Source organism: Limulus polyphemus, unplaced genomic scaffold, assembly GCF_000517525.1.
Source record: "Limulus polyphemus unplaced genomic scaffold, Limulus_polyphemus-2.1.2 Scaffold1025, whole genome shotgun sequence".
NCBI lineage: Eukaryota > Metazoa > Arthropoda > Merostomata > Xiphosura > Limulidae > Limulus > Limulus polyphemus.
This window is the reverse complement of record NW_013666635.1, coordinates 19383-40650: the sequence shown is the minus strand read 5'-3', so window position 1 is coordinate 40650 and position 21268 is coordinate 19383. Positions and strand designations below refer to the sequence as shown.

At 30.1% G+C, this 21268-nt stretch overlaps 1 protein-coding gene across 5 annotated transcripts in view; it reads left to right on the top strand.

Annotated features, from left to right (window-relative positions):
- Positions 1-19862, top strand: part of LOC111086340 (zinc finger and BTB domain-containing protein 14-like) — a 46398-nt gene extending 26536 nt beyond the window's left edge. The window contains exons 2-3 of one of the 5 annotated variants that reach the window (XR_002611068.1): positions 283-501; positions 6321-6553. Coding sequence is in view for 1 of the 5 variants with exons in the window: in XM_022388786.1 (XP_022244494.1) it covers positions 11247-11346; positions 13433-13773 (441 nt within the window). In the remaining 4 variants the exon portion in view is untranslated. Of the gene's footprint in view, positions 1-282; positions 527-6320; positions 6554-11246; positions 11347-13432; positions 14699-19279 lie in introns of those variants that run through there. The other 4 variants (XR_002611067.1, XM_022388786.1, XR_002611070.1 and 1 more) reach the window with 4 other exon arrangements.
- Positions 19863-21268: the final 1406 nt, after the last annotated feature.

The following is a 21268-nucleotide window of genomic DNA, read 5'->3' as shown; positions in this document are numbered from 1 at the left end:
GATTTTAGTAAAAGAAGAGTTTTTTTTTAATACCCATCTGTAAATACTCCAGGTCAGTATTGAAAATACTCTGGTGCATTCATGCTGTTGTTAGTAATACACGTATAATCACAGATACATTTGTTTTGTTAAAGATTAATATTGATGTTTTATATAGTATGGTTGAAAAAATGTGCAATTTATTTATTTTTTCCCTAGAAGTGATTAACGAAATATTTAGAGAACTTAATTTTGTAGTATAAGTGGTAAATCATATAGGTACTTGTATTCTGTTCTTTATAGATTATTCAGCAGCCTATTGGGGAGGAAAGAGACGACGTCAGTTCTACTGTCAACAGTGTAACAAACGATTCACTAACATGGTCAACTACAGAACTCATATGATGAAACACATGTCCTTCAGGAATAAATACATCTGTAGCATCTGTAATCTTAGTTACTACTGGAAGAGTAATCTCAGTCGTCACAAGATGTCAAAACATGGCACCAGATAATTTTTGAGTAATATTAATGTGAATTAATAAGGGTAAATAAACTACTTCGTGAGACAACAAACATTTTGAAATGTGTCACAGTACTTAAGACTAGAATAAGCTAAAATGTCATAAGGTATTGACAAATGATCTTGTGAAATACTCTTCACTCTAATCATCTTAAAAGTGCAATCTCAGGTTTCATGACTTGTAAATAAATTGATATGTTACTTTCATAGACATTCACAATTTCTTTTTATTGATGCTGATATTATGGGTGACCAAGCAGGTGGCATGAGAAGAAATGTAATTTGGAAGTAAATAACTAAAAAAAATTCTAAGAGTGGTAAGTGGGACTCAGAAATGTGGGAACTTTGGGGGCTCTCAGATGTTATTGAACTAACTTACTTGGAAATTGGTATTAGCTTTTACCATTAAAACAATATTCTAAGTTCAGATATTGGAAATCTTCACTCTTGAACCCTTGTATGATGTCAAAAGGACAAACATGAAAATTGCTATGAGCATGTAAACAATTTTCCAAATTAAGTATTTCTGATTAAAGTTTTTGAAAGTTCCTTTTGGAATTCATAAGTATAGGACCATGAGCTGAGAATTATTGAGCTGATGTACATGAAATTTAACACAAACATGTAAGGGATTGTTCAAACTAAGTATCCATATTTAAATTTTCATAATTTTAATATTAGTGTCCTCTAATGGGAGTAGGGATCATAGTTCATTTTGTCTGTTTTTTTGCAATAATTGACTGCATGGATTTCCTTGAAAATTGACAAAAATATGTAAATTGTTGTTCGAAGCAAGGCATACAAAATGTTTTTGTTTCTTGTGAATTTTCACTAATTCAGAATGTAATTAGCAACGTATAAAGCATCATAAAATAAGATTTGAATCGTAGTATTATAGACAGTTCAAAATGTATTTATACAGCATTATGGTAGGTAACTTAGTCTACTGTATAACAGGACTTGAATTGGTGACACAGAATGGACCCCAAAAAATGTTAAATTTGTGGAATATTTGTTTTTATTATGGACAAGCATATAATATTAGTAGATATTTCACCCAATAATTCTTGAAAGATCTGAAAACATATTGATCTGATAAAGTTTATTATTTTCTTCACCAAGTCCATGACTTGTTTTAATTTATCACTTAAGAAACATAATTTTTTGAATAATAAAATGAATGAATGAAAGTAAGGTACTAAAGCAGATAACCTTTATTGATTATCGTAGTTAACCCATGTCTTACCAGACAGGACACTTATTGTTCAATAGTGAAACTATTGCTTTTTGTATTACCTTAATCTGTATGTGCTTCAACATCTCATGGACAGCATAACACAACTACATAACATTTCCTCCCCACTATACTGGATTGTACCTTTATAAAAGAACAACATTCATCTAACTAGAAATAAAGGATAGATTATCTCATAACCCCATGGTAGCCAAGGGCTTATTCTGCCCCTTTCTTTATACTTGTTCACTATCTTAATTATAAACATCAACTGAAACTTTGCTTTCTGTCCATGGTTCTCAAACTTTTGTAGTGTCCTGTGAATCCAAATGGTTTAGAGGTTTTTTTCCAATGAACAGGTTAGCATTTTTTTAATAACAGCCAATGGCATTTCAGCTGCTGTTACATTACTTTCAGAATAAGAAGCCAGAAAAATTATGAGACCATAGTGGGAGTTACCATCAAAATAGATGGTATGCCAGCAAATATTTTATCAACTGAGGAATCTTCATTAAAAACGTTAAACATCTCGATATAAGATTTCAACTGCCTGGGAGAAGTTCAAGTTTTGAGAAATGCTCGAGTTCATTTATCAAATATATGAACTTTTCAGTTATCCCATTTAAAGGCTGGATGATCTGGTGACCAAATGTGTTTGACCCCATGGTTTTGACCAATAGCTCAAGTTCATTCCACACAAATTGTGGACCATTTTTGATACTTCTCAGGGATACCACAGTGGCTAAACAAGTCATGTAACACCAGGATGGTCTTGCTGACTGTAGTAGAGTATTATATGTACTTCAGGTCTTTTTGAATGTGCACCAATCACAATCAAGTACATGTGTTGCTCAAAAGGTTCTGTAAAATCTGTGTATACACTTCTATAAGTTGCTTGGCAACACCTATGGATGTAGTGTTACAGGGCCAGGTATATTTTGTAGATATGAGCATGAATTACGTGATTTGGCCCTCTGTTCTGGGCCATCAGATATAATTTTTAGCCTTCAATCTAACAATTCTAGAAAGTCACTTGTATAATAGATCCAGAACATGGCTTCAGAGTTTAGTTACACAAATCTTTCACCTTAACATCTCTAGTTTATTGTTATTTCACTCCTTTGAGCATATGATGGTGCTAGTGTATTATCTGCTTCTGGTTTTATTTCTATTTCACCTATGGTCACAAGACAGAGTCCAGGATCAGCCGTTTTATGTACGTTTACAAAGTAAATTGAAGATAAGAATAATGATAATTCTGTCAAAACTTTATGACTGTGTTAAACTAATATTATAAAATTAGTGGTAATTTTTAAACAAATTCTAATAACAGCATTTCCTAGCAGTAATTTACACATTGTACTTTCTAGCTTTCCTGTTTGTACGAAAGCTGTATTGTCAATTTCAAACAAAAATAAATATTGGTAGACAAATAAAATTCAAAATGACTGCAGGTATGTAATTTAAATGTTGACAATTAAGCACTTATTACTGATATGAATAATAAGATTCTTTAATACTCTACAAAAGTAACAAACATTTGTTCTGTTAAATTTTACAGTAGTAAAGTCTAATATAAATACAACAGTAGTTGAGTTCTTTTACAAAATAATTTCAATTTTTTACTATTTTTAATTGAACATTTTAACTCAAGATAATAATTTTTCTATTTATACTAAACATAAGCTGATTAAAATTATGTTCAACAAGTACTTTATTCACCGTAATGATAATTGACATTAACTTTTAAAGAAAAAATTTTTTTCTGTATGGCTTAAGAAAGTATTTGAGAAAAATGTTATTTAAATTGTTCCTTATTCAAGTTATGCTTCATTTATGTTTTTTGTATATTTCACTTTCTTAGCCATATCTTCAGTCTTGTCAAATAATTCTGACTATTTAGAAAATTCATACTCTTTTATTCTTAACTATTCACACCAAATAACTCGTATCATGCTTCACAGTCATCTAAATCATTGAATCACACGAATTGCAAAATTTGCCTCTTTTGTGTCTGAAAGCAAAAGATATTAAGAAAAACCTTGTAATTTCCAGACCATTTCTGAAGACCTAGGCTTGGTCATAGAAGTGATCTAGGATGTCCCAAACCATTCCCTATTGATTATCTGAATACTGTTCACAAAGTTTGTCATCTTGCTGGACAATTTTTAGAATAAAACTACTGATATTTTTATTTATTTATTCTTGTAAAATGTTTAATTACAACTTTTAAAGTGTGACTATTCCTAACAATACACAGTTCAAAGCTCGATCTAAACAGCTAAGTTACATATATATTATCCTTTATAACTAATATACTACATTATTATGTCTGATAATGAGCGGTATAATAAACTATTTTTTCCTTCAACATATATGTATTTATAATTGGTGCAAATAGCCATTTAAGGAAGATTAATATCATTGGCTAATGCCACTAAAAATTCAGAACATATTCTGCTGTTGATCCATTAGGCAAGGCTTAAACAAAACTAAATGTCATGTTTGTAGGATTTTTTCTGTTGTAATATAGACTTGGGGTGGATCTTCTGGTAAAGATTTATTTTTAAATTTAATTCTAATCATATAGATGAAGGCATACACAGCATACATTTACTTATTAGTACTGCTGACAACAAAACTTTAAATGTAACAAGCCAAAATCATAAATTGTATGTGAAAATTTAAAAAAAAAGTTAACATATTTGACAGAAGTTTGCAGTTAGGAAATAATTAGTTATATGCATTTCTTGCCTATAAAGATTTATGTTTACTTTTATTCTACATTCATCTTCTATTTTAGAAGTGAAATTATAAGCATAATGCTTTTCACAGTGTATAATTTTTTACTATTTGGTCTAAAGTATACAAAAAAAAGTTTTCTTTTGCATGTAATGTCTTTTATTCTTACTGTTGATTTTTATGGAATGTAACAGTACAAGATATTAGGTATAATGCCTTGCACTATGCTTCATAAATTATTATTGTGAGTTTTTCTTAGTTGGGTAACAGTGTATAAAAAAAAGTAGTCATATTTTATTCCTCTATTTCCTCAAAATCTAAACTTATATTTTTGCCATATAGGTGGTACAATACATGTATGACAGTGAAATTACTTGGTACAGAAATAAATTTGTGCATTATTTTATGGCTTTTTAGTATGCTTAACAGAATTTTGTGCTGTAAGTGTGAGCTGTGAAGACTTTTGCACAGGTGTATGTTTGGTGTTTTGTATGTATTTACGAAAAATGTGATATTTTTGCCATTTATTTTACTTTTCAAATATTTCTACTTGACTATGCATTTTAAATGTGTGTAACACTTATTTAGATATACAATTGCATGATTATAAAGTTGAATTGTAATTAGTATTTACTGTTACTTAGATTGAGGGCTCGTCACAACTATGCATAGCCTGCTGGTGAATCTGTGATCTGTAGCATTTGTTTCACCACCTTACCCATCTAGTTGTACAGTGACTTGCTGTAACTACAAATTGTACTTATTCGTAAATATTGGTGCAAATTTAACCAAAGCTGTATTATCTCTGGAAAAGCATGTATGCTTTAACAGCATTATATTGATGAAGGCTAAGCTTTACGGAAAACTACTGTCAGCTTGAAAAGCATTGTTAATGGACTGCACCTGTGTAGAAAGGTTTTGAATGGCATTTCATTGCAATTCATTTGAGTAATGACTGAGAACAATAAACCAGTGTGTTTGTCGTTACAATTTTTGTCTTAATTCAACTAGTCTTGAAAAACTAAGAAAAAGATTTTTTGCAGCTTAAAGTGTTTTAATTAATATGAAGTTACAAAAATAAAGTTGTACTGTGTATGTAATATTGAATGAAGATGTTGAAATTAATACTCTTCAAATACTACATAAACTATTACATTTTGCTGTGGAACTTAGAAGTACTTGCACTCTATTTACTGAGTATTTGGATGAAAACTAACAGCCAAAGAAACAGTGTTTTAAGCTTTGTTTCCTGCATGAAAAATATCTGTTGTTGTGATTCTTGCATTGAAAGTATTTTAAAATTTGTTTTTGTGGTATGGAAATATGTATTTTTGAATCAGATTGGCATTAAAAATGTTCACTCATTGCTTGTTGGACAGTTTGTTTGTTTTTTTTCCATAAGATTTTAGAGAATTTCTTATAGTCTGTAACATTGAGAACAGTAAATGATGTTAACATATTGTAGCTGCCATACTTCTTTTTTCTTTTAAGCATTTGTCAATATATAGTCATAAAATATTTTTTCTTTTTCATTAAGGAAAGTGATGTGGAAGAACAACGGCTGTAATTGAAAATCATTCAATAACATTTATTTGTGAATGCTGTAAGGCTTATGCTATTAAGTCTGCATTACGAGGCCATCAGTATGAAGACTTTTTGTCTACCTTTTCATATCTTTGTTCTTATAATGGGAAAACTTGTGAAAGTTCCAACCAAAAGACTCTTGCTTCTACTCTGTCCAGATGTAATGTTGATATTGATTGAAGTTAATGTAGGATATTGCTTTGTCTTATTAAGCTTTTATTGATATACAGTAACAAATTATTTCTCTTTTCCTTTAAGGAAACTGGTATGGGAGAACAATGGCTGTAATTGAGAATCATCCAAAACCATTTGTTTGTGAACGCTGTGGCAAGTCTTATGCTACTAAGGCAGCATTACGAGGTCATCAGTATCAAGACTGTTCGTCTACCTTGTCATATCCATGTCCTTATTGTGGGAAAGCTTTTGGAAGAAAGTACTCGGCCAAAAGACACCTTCTCCTCTTCTGTCCAGTGAAAAACAGAAGTGACAGTTAAGGAACAAAAACAGCTGGTAATGGTAATCAAGAGTTCCTGTGAATATTACTACACTGATGTGTTTTATGACTTTACTGTTAAATAACATGTAATATTGAATGTGTTATCTCAATTTGGTGTTATTCTCGTCAACATCAGAACAAATAAACTTGTTTCACTGATTTATTGTTTCTACCCATGCTATGATGTATTGTGTATAGGATTTTAAGGATTATGATCTCATGAATCTACATTTGCAGGATCAATAAGAAGCAATGTTTCCAGAGTTCATTCACCCCATATAAATGACCAAATAAGTCAGAAGTGAATAACTTTTCAACTTAATGAGCTGCACTGTGAGATTCAGTGTTTTATTGAAGGTTTTCTAGGGAAATAAGTCCATGTAAAAGAAAAAAAGTACAATAAATGAATATGTCGTGCTGTTGTCTTCTGGCAGTTTTTTTTTCTTTTTAATGAAACACACATGTAGTTGTTTTTTATTTGCTAAGAAATGTTAATTGTCTACATACCCTAGTTACTTGTTTTGGGCATAATGTGAACCAGGTTTTCTAATGAATTGTTATATAAAGAATTTAAAAATATGCTTGTAAAAATCTACAATATTGAATTAGTTGCAGCCAAAAGTACCTATAAATAGTACAATGTTACTTTAATGAAACTTTCATAGTATGTTTTGTTTTCTTATAAATGAAACTGAAGAATGTTTTTGTTTATCTAATACACAAAGTAAGGTGTGTGTGTGTGTCTTTTGCATCCTGATTAAATGTGATGAGAGTAAAAATTTTTTTTGTTATCTTTATGTGGACTAAAAGATAAAAATTAATTCAAATTAACTTCTTTTTTTGTTAGTTTTCCTGAGTGCATTTAAGTATCCACTGCAACAACTTCTTCAGTTGTGTTTTTGGGAGAAGTGACATTAATCTCTTATGAAGTGGGATATTAAAGTTCTAGAGAAACATTTGGTTTTTGTTTTGTTTTTATGTAAATTAATTACTTGTACACTATTGAAAATAAGTAAAGAAATTGACAGGTGATACACATACAGTACTAGATAAATGATTCATTTATCATCAATATAATATATTAGAGATAATACAAAAAGCTGAATAATAAGTAAAATGTTTTAGTATTTTGTATTTGCTTCAAACAGAGCATTACACCTTGTTTTTATGCTACTACACAGTTATGGTTGTAAAAGGCTGTTTCATGTGTCCTGTTTTACTTCCCATAGTTCTGCCAAATTCTTTGGTTGTCAGTTGACTGTATCAGTTTCCGAGAAAGCCTATACACCTTAATGATATTCATATCAGAACTTTGTGCAGGCAAAGCCATACCATGGTTGTGAGTATTCCATTGACATCTTTTTCCTTCCAGATATTGTTTTGCTACATTTACTCCATGCATGAAATCACTGTCTAGCTGGAAGATGAATCCCTCCCAAACAGATCTTTTTCCTAAAGGAATGACGAGATGGATATGTATATTCTTGTATCTTGTAGCAGTCAGGTTGCCATCAATTTTGTGTAGATCTACAACACCATTGGCTGACATTAGAGCTAGATGGTTAGTGATATTTGCTAATTTGTTAATCATTTACATTCAATTAATTGATTATTACAGTGTTCCTCAAACCATGGTACACATAAGCAAAAAAAAGTTGGCAGGGGATGCTGTCAGACGTTTGCCTTCCCTTCCTTCAACAGGTCAAAATTAGTGACAGTGGTAGATAGCCTTAATAGTTTTGCCATAACAAAAACAGGGTGAGCGTGTTTGGTGCCAGTAGGAATTTAACTTCAATCATGATGTCCCTTCCAAAATCACTAAAGCTGAACAAACTTCAAGTAAAAGAAATACTTTAGACCAAAATTGGGCAGAGCACAAATAGTCCATTATGCAGTTTTGTGCTTTACAATAAATAAATGTAATAGCACTATTTTGATTACTTGGATAGTTGGAATAATCAAAGCTTGTAATAACCAGAAACCCTAATTCCAGTTATTTGATTTTTGTATGACAATCAATTTAATTGTAATTTTTGATTTTGTAGTAATTAAAAACAGTTGTAATAAGAAACCAATTTCAATTAATTGATTTATGACTAATCAATGTAGTTGCTGCTTATAGGTAATTGATTAAATTATCCAGCTCTGACTGACAATCGGGCCACAGTTGTATTGATCTCCCAGTATGCTTCACTGTTTTTGTCATGCATTGATTCAAACTAATTCTCATTGTTATCTAAAAAGTTGAATTTTGATTCATTTGTAAAGAGCACCCTCCTCTAGCTTTGCTCATCCCATTGTTTGAAGTCTAATGCCTATTTAAATGTTTTGGTTTGGTTCTCTCTCCTACGGAGTGATATGTGAGCACCTACAGATCTGTTGTAGCCACTTCATACTAGCGAGTATCATACTGTTTCGGTGTTAATAACCACACATGTATTTGTAGCTACATCATTTGTAAGATATCTATTGAATTGTCATTTATCATGTACAAAACATATCCTGAATTACTTAACATCACTTTTGAAGAGCTTGGACTTCCACTAACTATCAGTGGTGTTGGTTTCACGTACCCTCTTCAGTTTTAATACAACTTGTACTGAGACATGATATTTTACTCAATCTGTTGCATGGAACAGCCTTAACCAGCCAAATCTTTTATTTCTACACATTTGTCAAGAGGAAGGCATTTCTGTTGTGGAAGCTGGTTGTAGTGTGCAAAGTATATTTAGTGTTTTCTGTCTTTTTAGTTTGGTAAGGTGAATGATTTGTTTGTCTAGAATTTTCAAATTTTTTTCATACATATCTGAGTCACATGGAATGTTAAGTTCTTTTTGCTCTAGCTATCTATTCTTTTTGATGACAAGTGTACTTGTAGTGGGATTGGAAAGGTAGATGGTGTTCTTTTTCATTGGTAGGTCAGTGATACCTTGAGGATGTGTCATTTTTTATTGGAATGACCAACACTGATGTGGGTAGTGCATGCACACTGAGAGGAATGGCACTACAGAGTCTTGTCTATAGTGCTGCACTCTCTATTAGTCTAGAACAGCATTGGATCTCTAGTGAAGTTATTGTTATCTAGACTGCTTACCACTTTGAATAACTTTTGTTATAGATAAAGATTACTTTTCATTTTGTTTACATTGTATTCAGTGTTTTTCTCATTTCGAAGTCAGTAGGAAACAGAGAATTCAGATTTAAATCTATAATGTTTACTGTTGAACCTCATGTTGCTTGCAGATACTAATCATAAGCAAACAAGAAATCAGTATATCTTGGAGTACCACACTCTGCATGCATGCATCATGCTACTACTGGGAATAGTATGACAGCTTTTACTCCTATATACATTATGCTGGTTAACACTATCTGATTGGTTGGATGACAGCCAATCATACTGTAAACTATGTCAACATGTAACTGTATTCTGGTAGAGTTCATTTTCATAATTATTTCCACTATTGTGTATTATATTATCATATGGTTGTATAGTAACTTTTAGCCTGAGGTTATATAATTTTTGAGCTTCATTATATGTGTACTTCATTTGAAAAGAGCATTTATTATGAAGCAGTAAAGCTGAATAATAGCTTTAATTCATGGCATTTCAAGTTTTATCAACAATTTTAATGTAAAACATTATATATACCATGTATTCATGTTAAGTATATATTATTCTTGCCAAATTTGAATTGTTAATTTTCCAACTAAAATGAAGTGGTTGAATACTAAATTACAGGTGATTTATTAAATATTCATTTAACAGGAAAGTTCTTATTTTAAGTCTTTAACTATACAACAAGTCTATATATATGAATTGGTTTTGTATAGAACATGGTTTAGTAATGAATGCTTCTGTACATTCTTCACTATATGCACTGAAATTAATCATACCCAAATACCTTTAAAATTATGAAAACACTAATTCTTAACAGAGTAATTTAGTGTGTGTTCTTACAGAAGGTTGATTCATACACTTAACTTGGAGTATTTTCATCTCCATGATCTAACACTTTTTGATTATTTGTAATTTAATGTTTTTAGATCCAATCAAGTTAAGATTTAATTTATTGTCACCATTTATTATCTATCTTATTAATTTTTATATAAAGGCATAAAATATATAGCTTGGTTTTTAAAAATATCATTCAGAAATCTGTCTCGTACGTATGTAAGAGTTGTGAAAATTTAGCTTTCATTAAAATCCTTTAATATTGATATTTCAAAGTTTATGTTTTGTCCTAGTGGTTAAGCTGTCAATTTAAAATATACATTTAAACCTGTGAATTCAAATCATCTACAGTTGTTTCAGTTAAAGTGGGTTGAAATCAACAAGATTCATATTGTTTTTTCAATATACTTTACTGTTTACAGAAACAAATTAATATATACTCAGGAGATATGAATTTAAAATTCTTTGCATTCATGAACCAGAAAAAAAGTATATTCTGATTAGTTATTAAATCAATTACAAATTAATTATCATAACTACATAAGAGCAACTGAACTGTTGATGTAATTAATATAAAAACCACATTTTTACCAAACAGTTAAGTCAACTTTTAGTTTATTGGTAAAAAGTGGTTTTTATATTAAAAATGTAAAATGAAGTCCTAAAAAATTTTACAAATATATATATATCTATGACAGGCATGTGATTTGTTATTAAATATAATTTCATTCAGGTATTCCTTGCTCTAACAATCTCCAACTTTCCATTGGTGATGGTTAATAAAGATAGCTGTGTATATGAGATTCGGACATTTGAAAGATTGAAAAGCAAAGGTAGGACACGGACTAGTAATTTCACATGTTCATTGTTTGAGAAGCAAATGTCCTGATGGAAAAGCATGTTAATGCCACATGGCAATTCATAACCAGGGTTCAAAGTTTCATGTTTGTTATCAGTATGGTTAGAGCCTACTCTAGAAAATACAATCTTGGCTCATCAGCAACTCTGTCATCATGAGGGAAGTCTAGTTAGTAACATCATTTCATACAGTGAAATCTTGTTATGGCAGGATTTGGTATCATGTAAGTTTTTCATTTTGTAAAAAGTGCACAGTTTAAAGGAGTTAGTCACTAATAATTTTTTTAGTGAACATCTTGCAGTTTTGATAAAAATGTAATTTAATGCTGGTCTTTAAATCTTTAAAATATCAAACATATTTAATCAAGTCATTAACATACTGTGTATGAAAGAGTTTTGTCAGTAGAAAAGTATGTAACCAGTGCTGAGATTCATTAATATTTTTTCATTATTATTATGATATAATTATCAATGTTTAATGTTGCTGTTCATGGCCTGGTGGTTAGGGTGCTTGACTTGCAATCTGTGGGCCGTGGGTTTGAATCCCCATCCCACCAAACATGCTCGTCCTTTCAGCTGTGAGGACATTATAATGTGATGGTCAATCCACCATTAATTAATAAAAGAGTTGGCAGTGGGTAGTGATGACTAGCTGCCTTCCCTCTAGTCTTTCACTGTTAAGTTAGGGACAGCTAGTGCAGATAACTCTCGTGTAGCTTTGTGCAAACTTCCAATCAAACCAAAACTCATCAAAAGTATAATACTTTGGTGTTGCAATTCAAGTATGTAATTTTGGTTCACTTTAAAAGTATTCTTATTGAAAAAATCAAAGCACATTGGCACTTCAAAAATGATAATGAATTTTAATTTAATTACCTTGAGTTGCTTAGACAGTTGTGGTCAAGTTTTCTTATTTACAATCATTTAATTTTACCCAAGAATATTCCAAAAAACTATTGATCATATCAATGTGTGATGATGACTAAACAATAAAATAGGAGAGAAGTGATAGTTGGCTCCAAATGTTAATAAAAACTCAGAATATATAAAAAAAACTTAATATAGAAACTTAGTAGTTGGATGCCAGATTTATATAATCTTTAAATGTAGGTGTGTGGAAGTTCATCTTACCTAATCTAGAAAAGTAGCAGTGCACTGCCAGTCTTGCATAATTTAGAAATGTAGCAGTTGACTGCGAGTCTCACTTAATATAGAAACATAGCAACAAACTTACAATCTGGTTATATAAAAACAAAACCTATGAAACCCAAGACTTAATATCAATGATAATACCAGAGTTTAATAAAACACCAACATGATCTAGAATACCTGTCCATGTTACTATTAATCTTTTGTGGTGTGTAAGAATGGCTTGCAAAATCTTAATAGGAGGAATAGTGAGTCATATTTGTTGCTAGAAGGTATTTTCTTTGTTAAAAGATTTGTTTTATAAATATTTCTGTGCCACGTTAAACCTCTCTTCATTACTGAAAAGAATGGTTCAAAATATTAAATCTGAATATTTGAGTTTTCCTGTATATCAGGTACATATCTTATGGTTGAAACCATTTTAGATTTTCTGTTTACTTGTGCATAAGAGAATATTAGCTGTACCTTTTGTGTAATTTGTTCAAATAAAGAATTTAGTGAACTGTGTTTTGTTTAAAGTTGAATACTGTGTACTACTATTCTGTTTTAATGTAGACCAAACCCAGATCAAGAAAGTACTTCTTGTTTTTTGAACAAGTTTATTACATTTTAATGTTCTGTGCTGCTATGAAGTGGTAATCCTTAGATGATCTCAATAACTTAAACAAGTTACCACTTATTTGATGATATGAATGGATGTCTTTGTATTATGAACTTGTGTTTATACTGGTTTTTATTGTTATGATTTATATTACTAAAATCCATGTTGTGATATATAAAATAAAGTTATCAGTACATAGAGATTTTTCAAAATAAGATGGTCCTTTGCCTTGTAATAAGATGTAGTAGATGGTCCTTTGCCTTGTCCTACATTTGGAGATAATAACTGATTACACTGCCGTTGTTTTTTAGGAAAATTAGCCAACCAACAGTGTGTAGTGTGTAACCAAAAACTTAACTCAAGGGCAGCACTCAAGCGCCATATGAAGATCCACTTTCCAAGTAGAGAGAAGTTTGCTTGTTTCCTGTGTGGAACTGTAGTTAGCAGAAAGGATCATCTCAACCGTCACATGAGATGGCAGCACAAGGATCTGGTGTTCATCTGTCCTATCTGTAAAAGACTATTTATGAGTAATGATGAACTTAATTATCATTTGACCAACAGCCATAAGGACAACTTTGAAGTGGTATCAATTTTATCTATGGAATCTTCTCCCATTAAATTTATGAAGACGGAAGAGAAAGAAGATTGAAATTTTTATCTGTTTCACTTAAGAACATACTTGATAACATTATGTGTCATATTCAATATTAGAACCAATATCTTTGATGTCATGGTTATTTTTATTAAAAAAAAAGTGAAATTAACTCTTTGATTCATCATTTGGCTTTTAAAAGGAAACAAACTAATATGAAATATTCTTACATATAATCAAGTTATCCTGATTATTTTCATTTGATTTAGTAAAATAAAATCATAGGATAAATAGTTTAATGATTGAATTACGATACCACCTTTTTATGTACCCTTTTAAGTTGGGATATACTGGATTGAAAATGAGCAATAAAATGTAAGTAAGAGAAGTTTTAAATGTTTAAGATTGAAGAATAAATGCACAGTATGTCCTAAACTAATCTCATGATAAGTTGTAAAGAAAGTTTTTTTTTTTATATATATAAACTGTATGATAACTGACATGCCATTATTGTTAGATAGTATGCTAAATATACAGAAACTTGTATTTCGTTATCCATACATACCTGTTGACATTTGCAGTCTCACTAAATCTGTACTTGTTAATGTCTTGACAGTCTTTTAATTTTTTCATGTTCATAAATTTTAACTGACCTCACTGACTGTTAAAATGTTTTATTGGTGATAAGAATAAAGTTTAAATAAGCATTCACTGTTTTACTATGCTGAGAGGGTAAACTGGAAGGTGTTTTATGTTGCCGGTGTATGCGTGAGTGGCTTATTAAAAATTGCCATTTTCCAGTATTAACATACCATAACCATAAATTAGTAGTAAGGAAAAGTGTTTGCAACTACGTACAGAACCTCTTAATAGTAGGTTTGGCATGACCAGGTGGTTAGGGTGCTCGACTCATAATCTGAGGGTTGCGGGTTCGAATCCCCATCCCACCAAACATGCTCGCCCTTTTAGCCGTGGGGCGTTATAAGTAACGGTCAATCCCACTTCATTGGGAAAAGAGTAGCCCAAGAGTTAGTGGTGGGTGGTGATGACTAGCTGCCTTCCCTCTAGTCTTTCACTTCTAAATTAGGGAAGGCTAGTGCAGATAACACTTGTGTATCTTGCTTGAAATTCAAAACAAACAAACTCTTGATAGTAACTAATTCAAAATAAATTATAAATAGTAAAAGAAGAAATATAGATTGTTTATTTTGTACTTTATAATGCAAAGAAAAAAAATCTGACATATATGATACAGTTTAGGAAATTAAAAGTTTCTCACTTGTATCATGTACAATTTAAGTCAATACTGTGCTCTTGAATAAATAGTGTATACACTTACATGCAAGCTTTAATGAGTGGTAAAAATGTTCTTTTTATTTCTTCACCATGGTGTTTTAGTAACTCGTAGGACTTTCTAACTATTTGGTAACTTTTTTTTGTATGGAAGTCAGTGATGAACTTTTCTTATTCAAATAAACATGTAGGTGTGTAAGTTGTAGCAATTAGGTAACATGTAAGCATTTAGTATTTGTTTTATGATTAATGGTTTCAGATATTTTTGACTCTTGTTTATTTCTTTTCTTTTTTAAATTGTCAGAATATTAAAGAAATTTTTGTGGATTTTTGTTTTGTGTAATGTAATACATTTCCAATCCAAGTGCTGTAGATTTTAGATGAAAAAAAAAAATAGGGTGCATTTTATGATTAAAATTGTTTGTTATTTTCTGATTGGGACTGATTGAATTAAATGAATAGCAAATACTGGGTATTTTAAACAACTATGTTTAATAGCTTATTTTATAATAACATATATATTCTTTCAATATTACAAATCTGGTATTTATCAAAATTCTAGCCAAGGAAATTGGCTTGGAGGAATCAGCATGAAAGTATAAATAATATCTATTTTTTACCCTTATAGGCTATCAAACTTGCACATATCTGAGAACTGTAGCATCTGTTTGTAACAATGTATTATTAAACCTTTTTACTTTAGTTAATTTCATGATAATAAAAGTGTCTTACAACTATGAAAGTACTGTCTTTAACCTTCAACTTAATTTTAAAAGTTCTATGACAAGTTGTCATTGTTATGTTGTGAAAGTTGAGTCTTCCTTCAAGAAAAAAAAATCTCAAAAAAGCTTCTTTATATAATCAAGTATAATTTCTCATTTCATGAAAGAGACTATGAAAATGATAAAGCTACAATGCTGTTTTATAATTTTTTTTTCTTTATACATTCAAATATATATTCATTTGTATAATTTTGTTACAGTACTGAAGTTGTCTATAATCATAAATTTGGTAACTGAAATATTATTTGACCCATCCAAACTAAACTACAAAATGTTAAATGCATTTATATATAATTTTGTGTATTTTTATCACATTTTCAGTAAGTTAGTTGTTACATCTAACTGAACTGTGTACTACTAAATGTAATGCTTAGAATTCAATTGTTAAGTTGTTCTTTAGTTATAGATATGAAAGTTTCCTTCAAAAATGCCATGTAATGAGGACTTGGGAAAAGGATGGTATTTCAATTTTTATAATAGCTGCAGAAAGACTAAATCTAAATACACAACATTAACTGCTTTAGTCTCTTTTGTTAGTTCTAAATACATAACATTAACTGCTTTAGTCTGTTTTCTTAGTTGTTCTAAATACATAACATTAACTGCTTTAGTCTGTTTTGTTAGTTCTAAATACATAACATTAACTGCTTTAGTCTGCTTTCTTAGTTGTTCTAAATACATAACATTAACTGCTTTAGTCTGTTTTGTTAGTTCTAAATACATAACATTAACTGCTTTAGTATGTTTTCTTAGTTATTTATAACTTTTTTTAACATCCCATAAATTGCAAGTTTTTCCAATTAAAGAGGTAGTCACATAAAGTATTAATACGCATGTACAATATTAACAATATTTTACTACATATGGTCATGGAAAACATTTTTCTCAGAATTGATTTTCAATCTGAAATTATTTTTCTTTTTCATTCTAGAAGAACTTGCTGATCTTACAGCTTTAAGCAAACTAGAAAACCACAGATTTTTTTTTTACCACCAAATAATATGATTTCAAATGCTCCTATTAAACAATCTAAGATTCAAAGTTATTGATGTATATATCAAATCCTTTTGGATTTTAGTGTTCATTCACCACAGTACTGTAAACTATTAATACTTCCAGCCAAGAAAATTATAGTATATATTATAGTATTTTTCTTGGTACTAGAAGAACTTAGGTTACATTTACTGTGGCAAAATATAGTTTGTTTCTTTACTCTTATGATTCATCAGACTTTGTGACTGAAAACTACTCCATCAAAATCTGTAATGTAATTTTTAGAATAATCATTGTAATAAACCATGAAACATTTTGTGAATGTTATGATTCGTTATAAAGAGCTGAATAATATATATGATGTTTTCAAGTTTCATTACAGTCTTCTAATCCACAACATTTAAACCTGTGTTAGTTTTTTGGCCTTTGTGTGCAGTAGCTGGTGGTAAACCTTAAATAATTCAAGAAAGTGCACTTATTATTATTATGTACTAACAGAGTTTTATTTACTGATTTACTATTTTAAAGAAGACAGACAGACAATCATAGACTTGTAGTTTGTTCATAATATAAGTATTACAGGTGTAAGTTCCTTAACTCAATTAAACACTCTTGTAATAATGAATCAGAAAATACATAACAAAGAGAAAATTATGTTATATCATCTTCGTGTTATGACTTGGTTAGTTATCAGATGTCTGCATTTCGTTCCACGATAATAGTATATTCAGCATCACAGCAGTCAAGACAGTAAAGATCTGGAAATTTAAGTTGCTAACATGGTTGCATTTGATCACTTTATTTAATTAAAGAAATATAATTTTTTTTTTTTTTTAGATACAGAGAAAGATTTTGTTTTAGTAGTTCTTGGAAAATGGGTCTCAGTTTAAAAGTGGTATTGATTGATACTTTAATAGATGATACAACATCGTGATGAAGAAAACTTTGTATAAGGACTCGTACATTAAGTTTGTGGAAGTTTGGTTAGCTGTTACTAAAAAATCTTAATATTTTTTGTTGCTTTATTTATTATATTACTTTATATGTGTAGGTTTACAAATTTTAGAAGTTAAAATAAAGGGAGAACTGTGAAGAATAACATTTTTGGGATAATTAATTTGGGTTCTTATGAAGTTAAGTTTTCAACATATTAATAGTTTATATCTTTTCCATAATGTAGGTTTCTTCAATATTGAGTTCTGTTCAATAAAGAGAAGTGACTGCCACCAGATGTCACTAAGAAGAAACTCATGTTTTTTCAATTCATAAGAAAGCTTCCAGTGTATTCACTTATTTCTAAAGTTTTGGGCTTGTTCCATCAAGAAGACATTCTCCATTGTTGTAATTCACTGTAAAAGTCTTGTTATTGTTTTTCTTTTATACTTTTACTACTAGTGTTAATGTTTTCTTTAATGGATGCTATTGATGAAAGGTAAGACCAATTTTAATAAATGAATGTTTGGGGGACCTCAGCCGAAAAAAGAAAAACAAGGCAATGCTCTGAAAAATAAGTCAGTACAATTAAAGAGCAACATTTGTAACAACTTCTTCAGAAGACCATGACTGTTATATTTAGTATTTCAAGGTTATAAAAAGGCATAGATAAGTATTTTTAGTTGGGGGGGGGGAGAATTTGGTAAAAATATATTTATTCTTTCATATTGTATTTTATTTAAAAAGGCTGTGATGAAAAGGTTGTATTGTAGTAACACTTTTTTCAAGGTTTTTCAGTTGTCTATTAACAGCTGCTTATTTTAAGCATTAATAACTTGTATATTGCCAATATTTTTGCCCAGTCTGTGGAATTATTTGCAAAAAAATATATATATTACTTGAAGTTTTAGCAATCTTCCATGGCATACAATGGCAAATACTTTATATGTTGTGTGTGTGTGTTTAAAAACTATCCCATTGCAATTTATTAAATTGATAAATGTTGGAAGTTTTATTAATGACTACGTATATTTGTGTTTTTCTATTGACTTTCTGTATTTTCAAGTGGATGTAAATTGATAATGTTTTTTACTACTGATTAATTCTTAAGTCTTAAGATACTGTCTTTTACTACTGATGTTCTACTGTTACACATCATTAGAATCAGCACTCACAGTATCATATCTCTAAAGTGTATCATTTGGTTAAAATTATTTCTGCTAAAAATGTATTGTACATTGTATAACAGGAAATATTTAAATACTTTATTGTTAACTAGATTGTCATAGTACTGTATATTTTGTTTTTCAAAATCTACTTGTAACTTTAACATCCAATTTTATGCAGTGTCTTGAAACACTCCATATTTGTAAAATTAGTTTACTACTGTAATGCATTTTATAAAGTATGTTGTACATTAAACCCCACCTAAAAATTGAAAGGTAAGTATTGCTTAGAAATTATTATTCTGTCACTATCATTGTCTCTACTGTTTCATAATTGTTCTTACATTTATTTAGAGGTTTGAAGTTCATAAGCTATAACTGTATATTTTCTGGTAGGTTTCATAACTTCACACCGACGATTTAACGTGCATTCGGATCCTTCGACCTTGGTGTGCCAGTTTTGTCTAAAGGTTTTTAGCACAAGAGGTTCTCTCAGCAGCCACCTTTACTTCCAGCACACATCTAAAAACAGAGTGACATGTAGTCGCTGTGGACGAGCCTTCTCCCGACGTTATAACATGATAAAGCATCTTAGTCAGTGTCAACGTTGACTTTAAATAAGACTTTATGAAATACTTTTTTTACATTACATCAGTAGAAGCCATTTCCAGCTTTTAAGCAAGTTAATTTCATTGTTTTTGGTTAAGTGACACTACCCACTAATGAATCTAGTATGTTATCCATTACACTGCTACTGTTAGTGCATTTTTATCCTTCTTCTTTGATTTTATATAAGTAAAAGCTCTGTCTTTTGTAAATTACTTTTAAAATTCATACACTAGGAATTCTTTAGAGGAGTGGTTAATGTTTAGCAATGGTTATATACGTGATTGGTGTCATCATTTTAAAGAGGTTCTAGTTTATAAACCTTATTTGAATATTACATTATTTCATTATTTTGATATGAATTGTGATTAGCCTCTTATTGTACTAGTATTTTTGTTCTATGATAATGTTCAATGTTTAAAACAAATTGAATTATTCTTGATTTAAAAAATTCTTTTGTAGAATAACCAAAACAATTACTCTCAATTAAAAAAAAAAGATATAAATATTGTTTCTTAAATCTTCTCATATTAATGTAAGCTGTGAAGCATTGGTCATACGTTTAACTATGTAAATCTAAATATAAGTGATATTTTGGGAACTGTCATTTTACAAAGTTGTGAATTATTCAATATTGTTATTTTGTTACCAAGATCTGTACCTGAATGTTTTTGACTCTTATATATCTTGGTAGAAAGGACATTCTTTTAATGCTTTTCCATTACTATTGTGAGTTCCAGCATTTTGTAATGGTGTAAAACAAACAGTGTTTGTGTTGACAAGAATATTTATAGTGGAAGTAAGGCTAGGTTTTGACATGTCATGTGTTTGACCTGTCTACCATTTTATTAAAACCAGTTTGTCATAAAATAGTTTCTTGAAGTGACAGTTTACACATTCTTGAAAAATATTTTTTTTGTCCTTGATGTTGTTTTGTGGTTATTAAACAAAAGACAATGTTTAGGTTGTCAGTAAGTACTACAGTTGGATATCTGAGAGATTCGTGTTATGTCAATATACAAGCCAGTTTTGTGCTATTGAATGACAAAAAAAGGCTTCATTTTTTAATGACACACACAGGTGGTTGATTGGCTGAAGGCTTTATTTTCCTAAAGGAAAAACAGAAAATATATCCATTTCTTTTAGCCAGAAAAAATACAACTAATCATGCAACTCAGTGTATTACCTACTTCACCCCTACTTTTATAAAATCTTCCTTATTTTACCTCTCTTTTTTTTTTTCTCTTAAAGTTGCTAGAAGGCCTGCTGCTACCTGTATTTTTACATAAAGATGTGGTATTCTTTAAGTAACATTGAAGAAAGCAGTTAAAACATTAAGCCCACAATACAGGCAATTTGGAAACATTTGCTCATGGGAGAATAGATATAACATGGACAGTAAGAAAAAGATACAAATCTGTGTAAGACAAGAAATAAAATTTTTATCATTCGTAGGTGCTATGCTTTACCTCAAATGGCTGGTTTCTGTATGTCATTAGGGCTAACTGATTACTGGGCACAAGAGAAATCACTTTGATAAAAGATAACACTTATACAAGAGGAATCAAGTCACATCTTTTGGGATAGTAAATTGCAGAACTGTGTCAATACCACATCTAAGTCCCAATGCATTAGCCCATAATTTTAGGTTATCCATATCAATGATTATTCTCATTTATTACATGTATTGAAGAAAAGATTTAACTCCGAGCTCATACTAACTTGTACAAACTTCTGTACAACCCCTTCATTTGGTTATGACTCACCATGAGAGAGAGA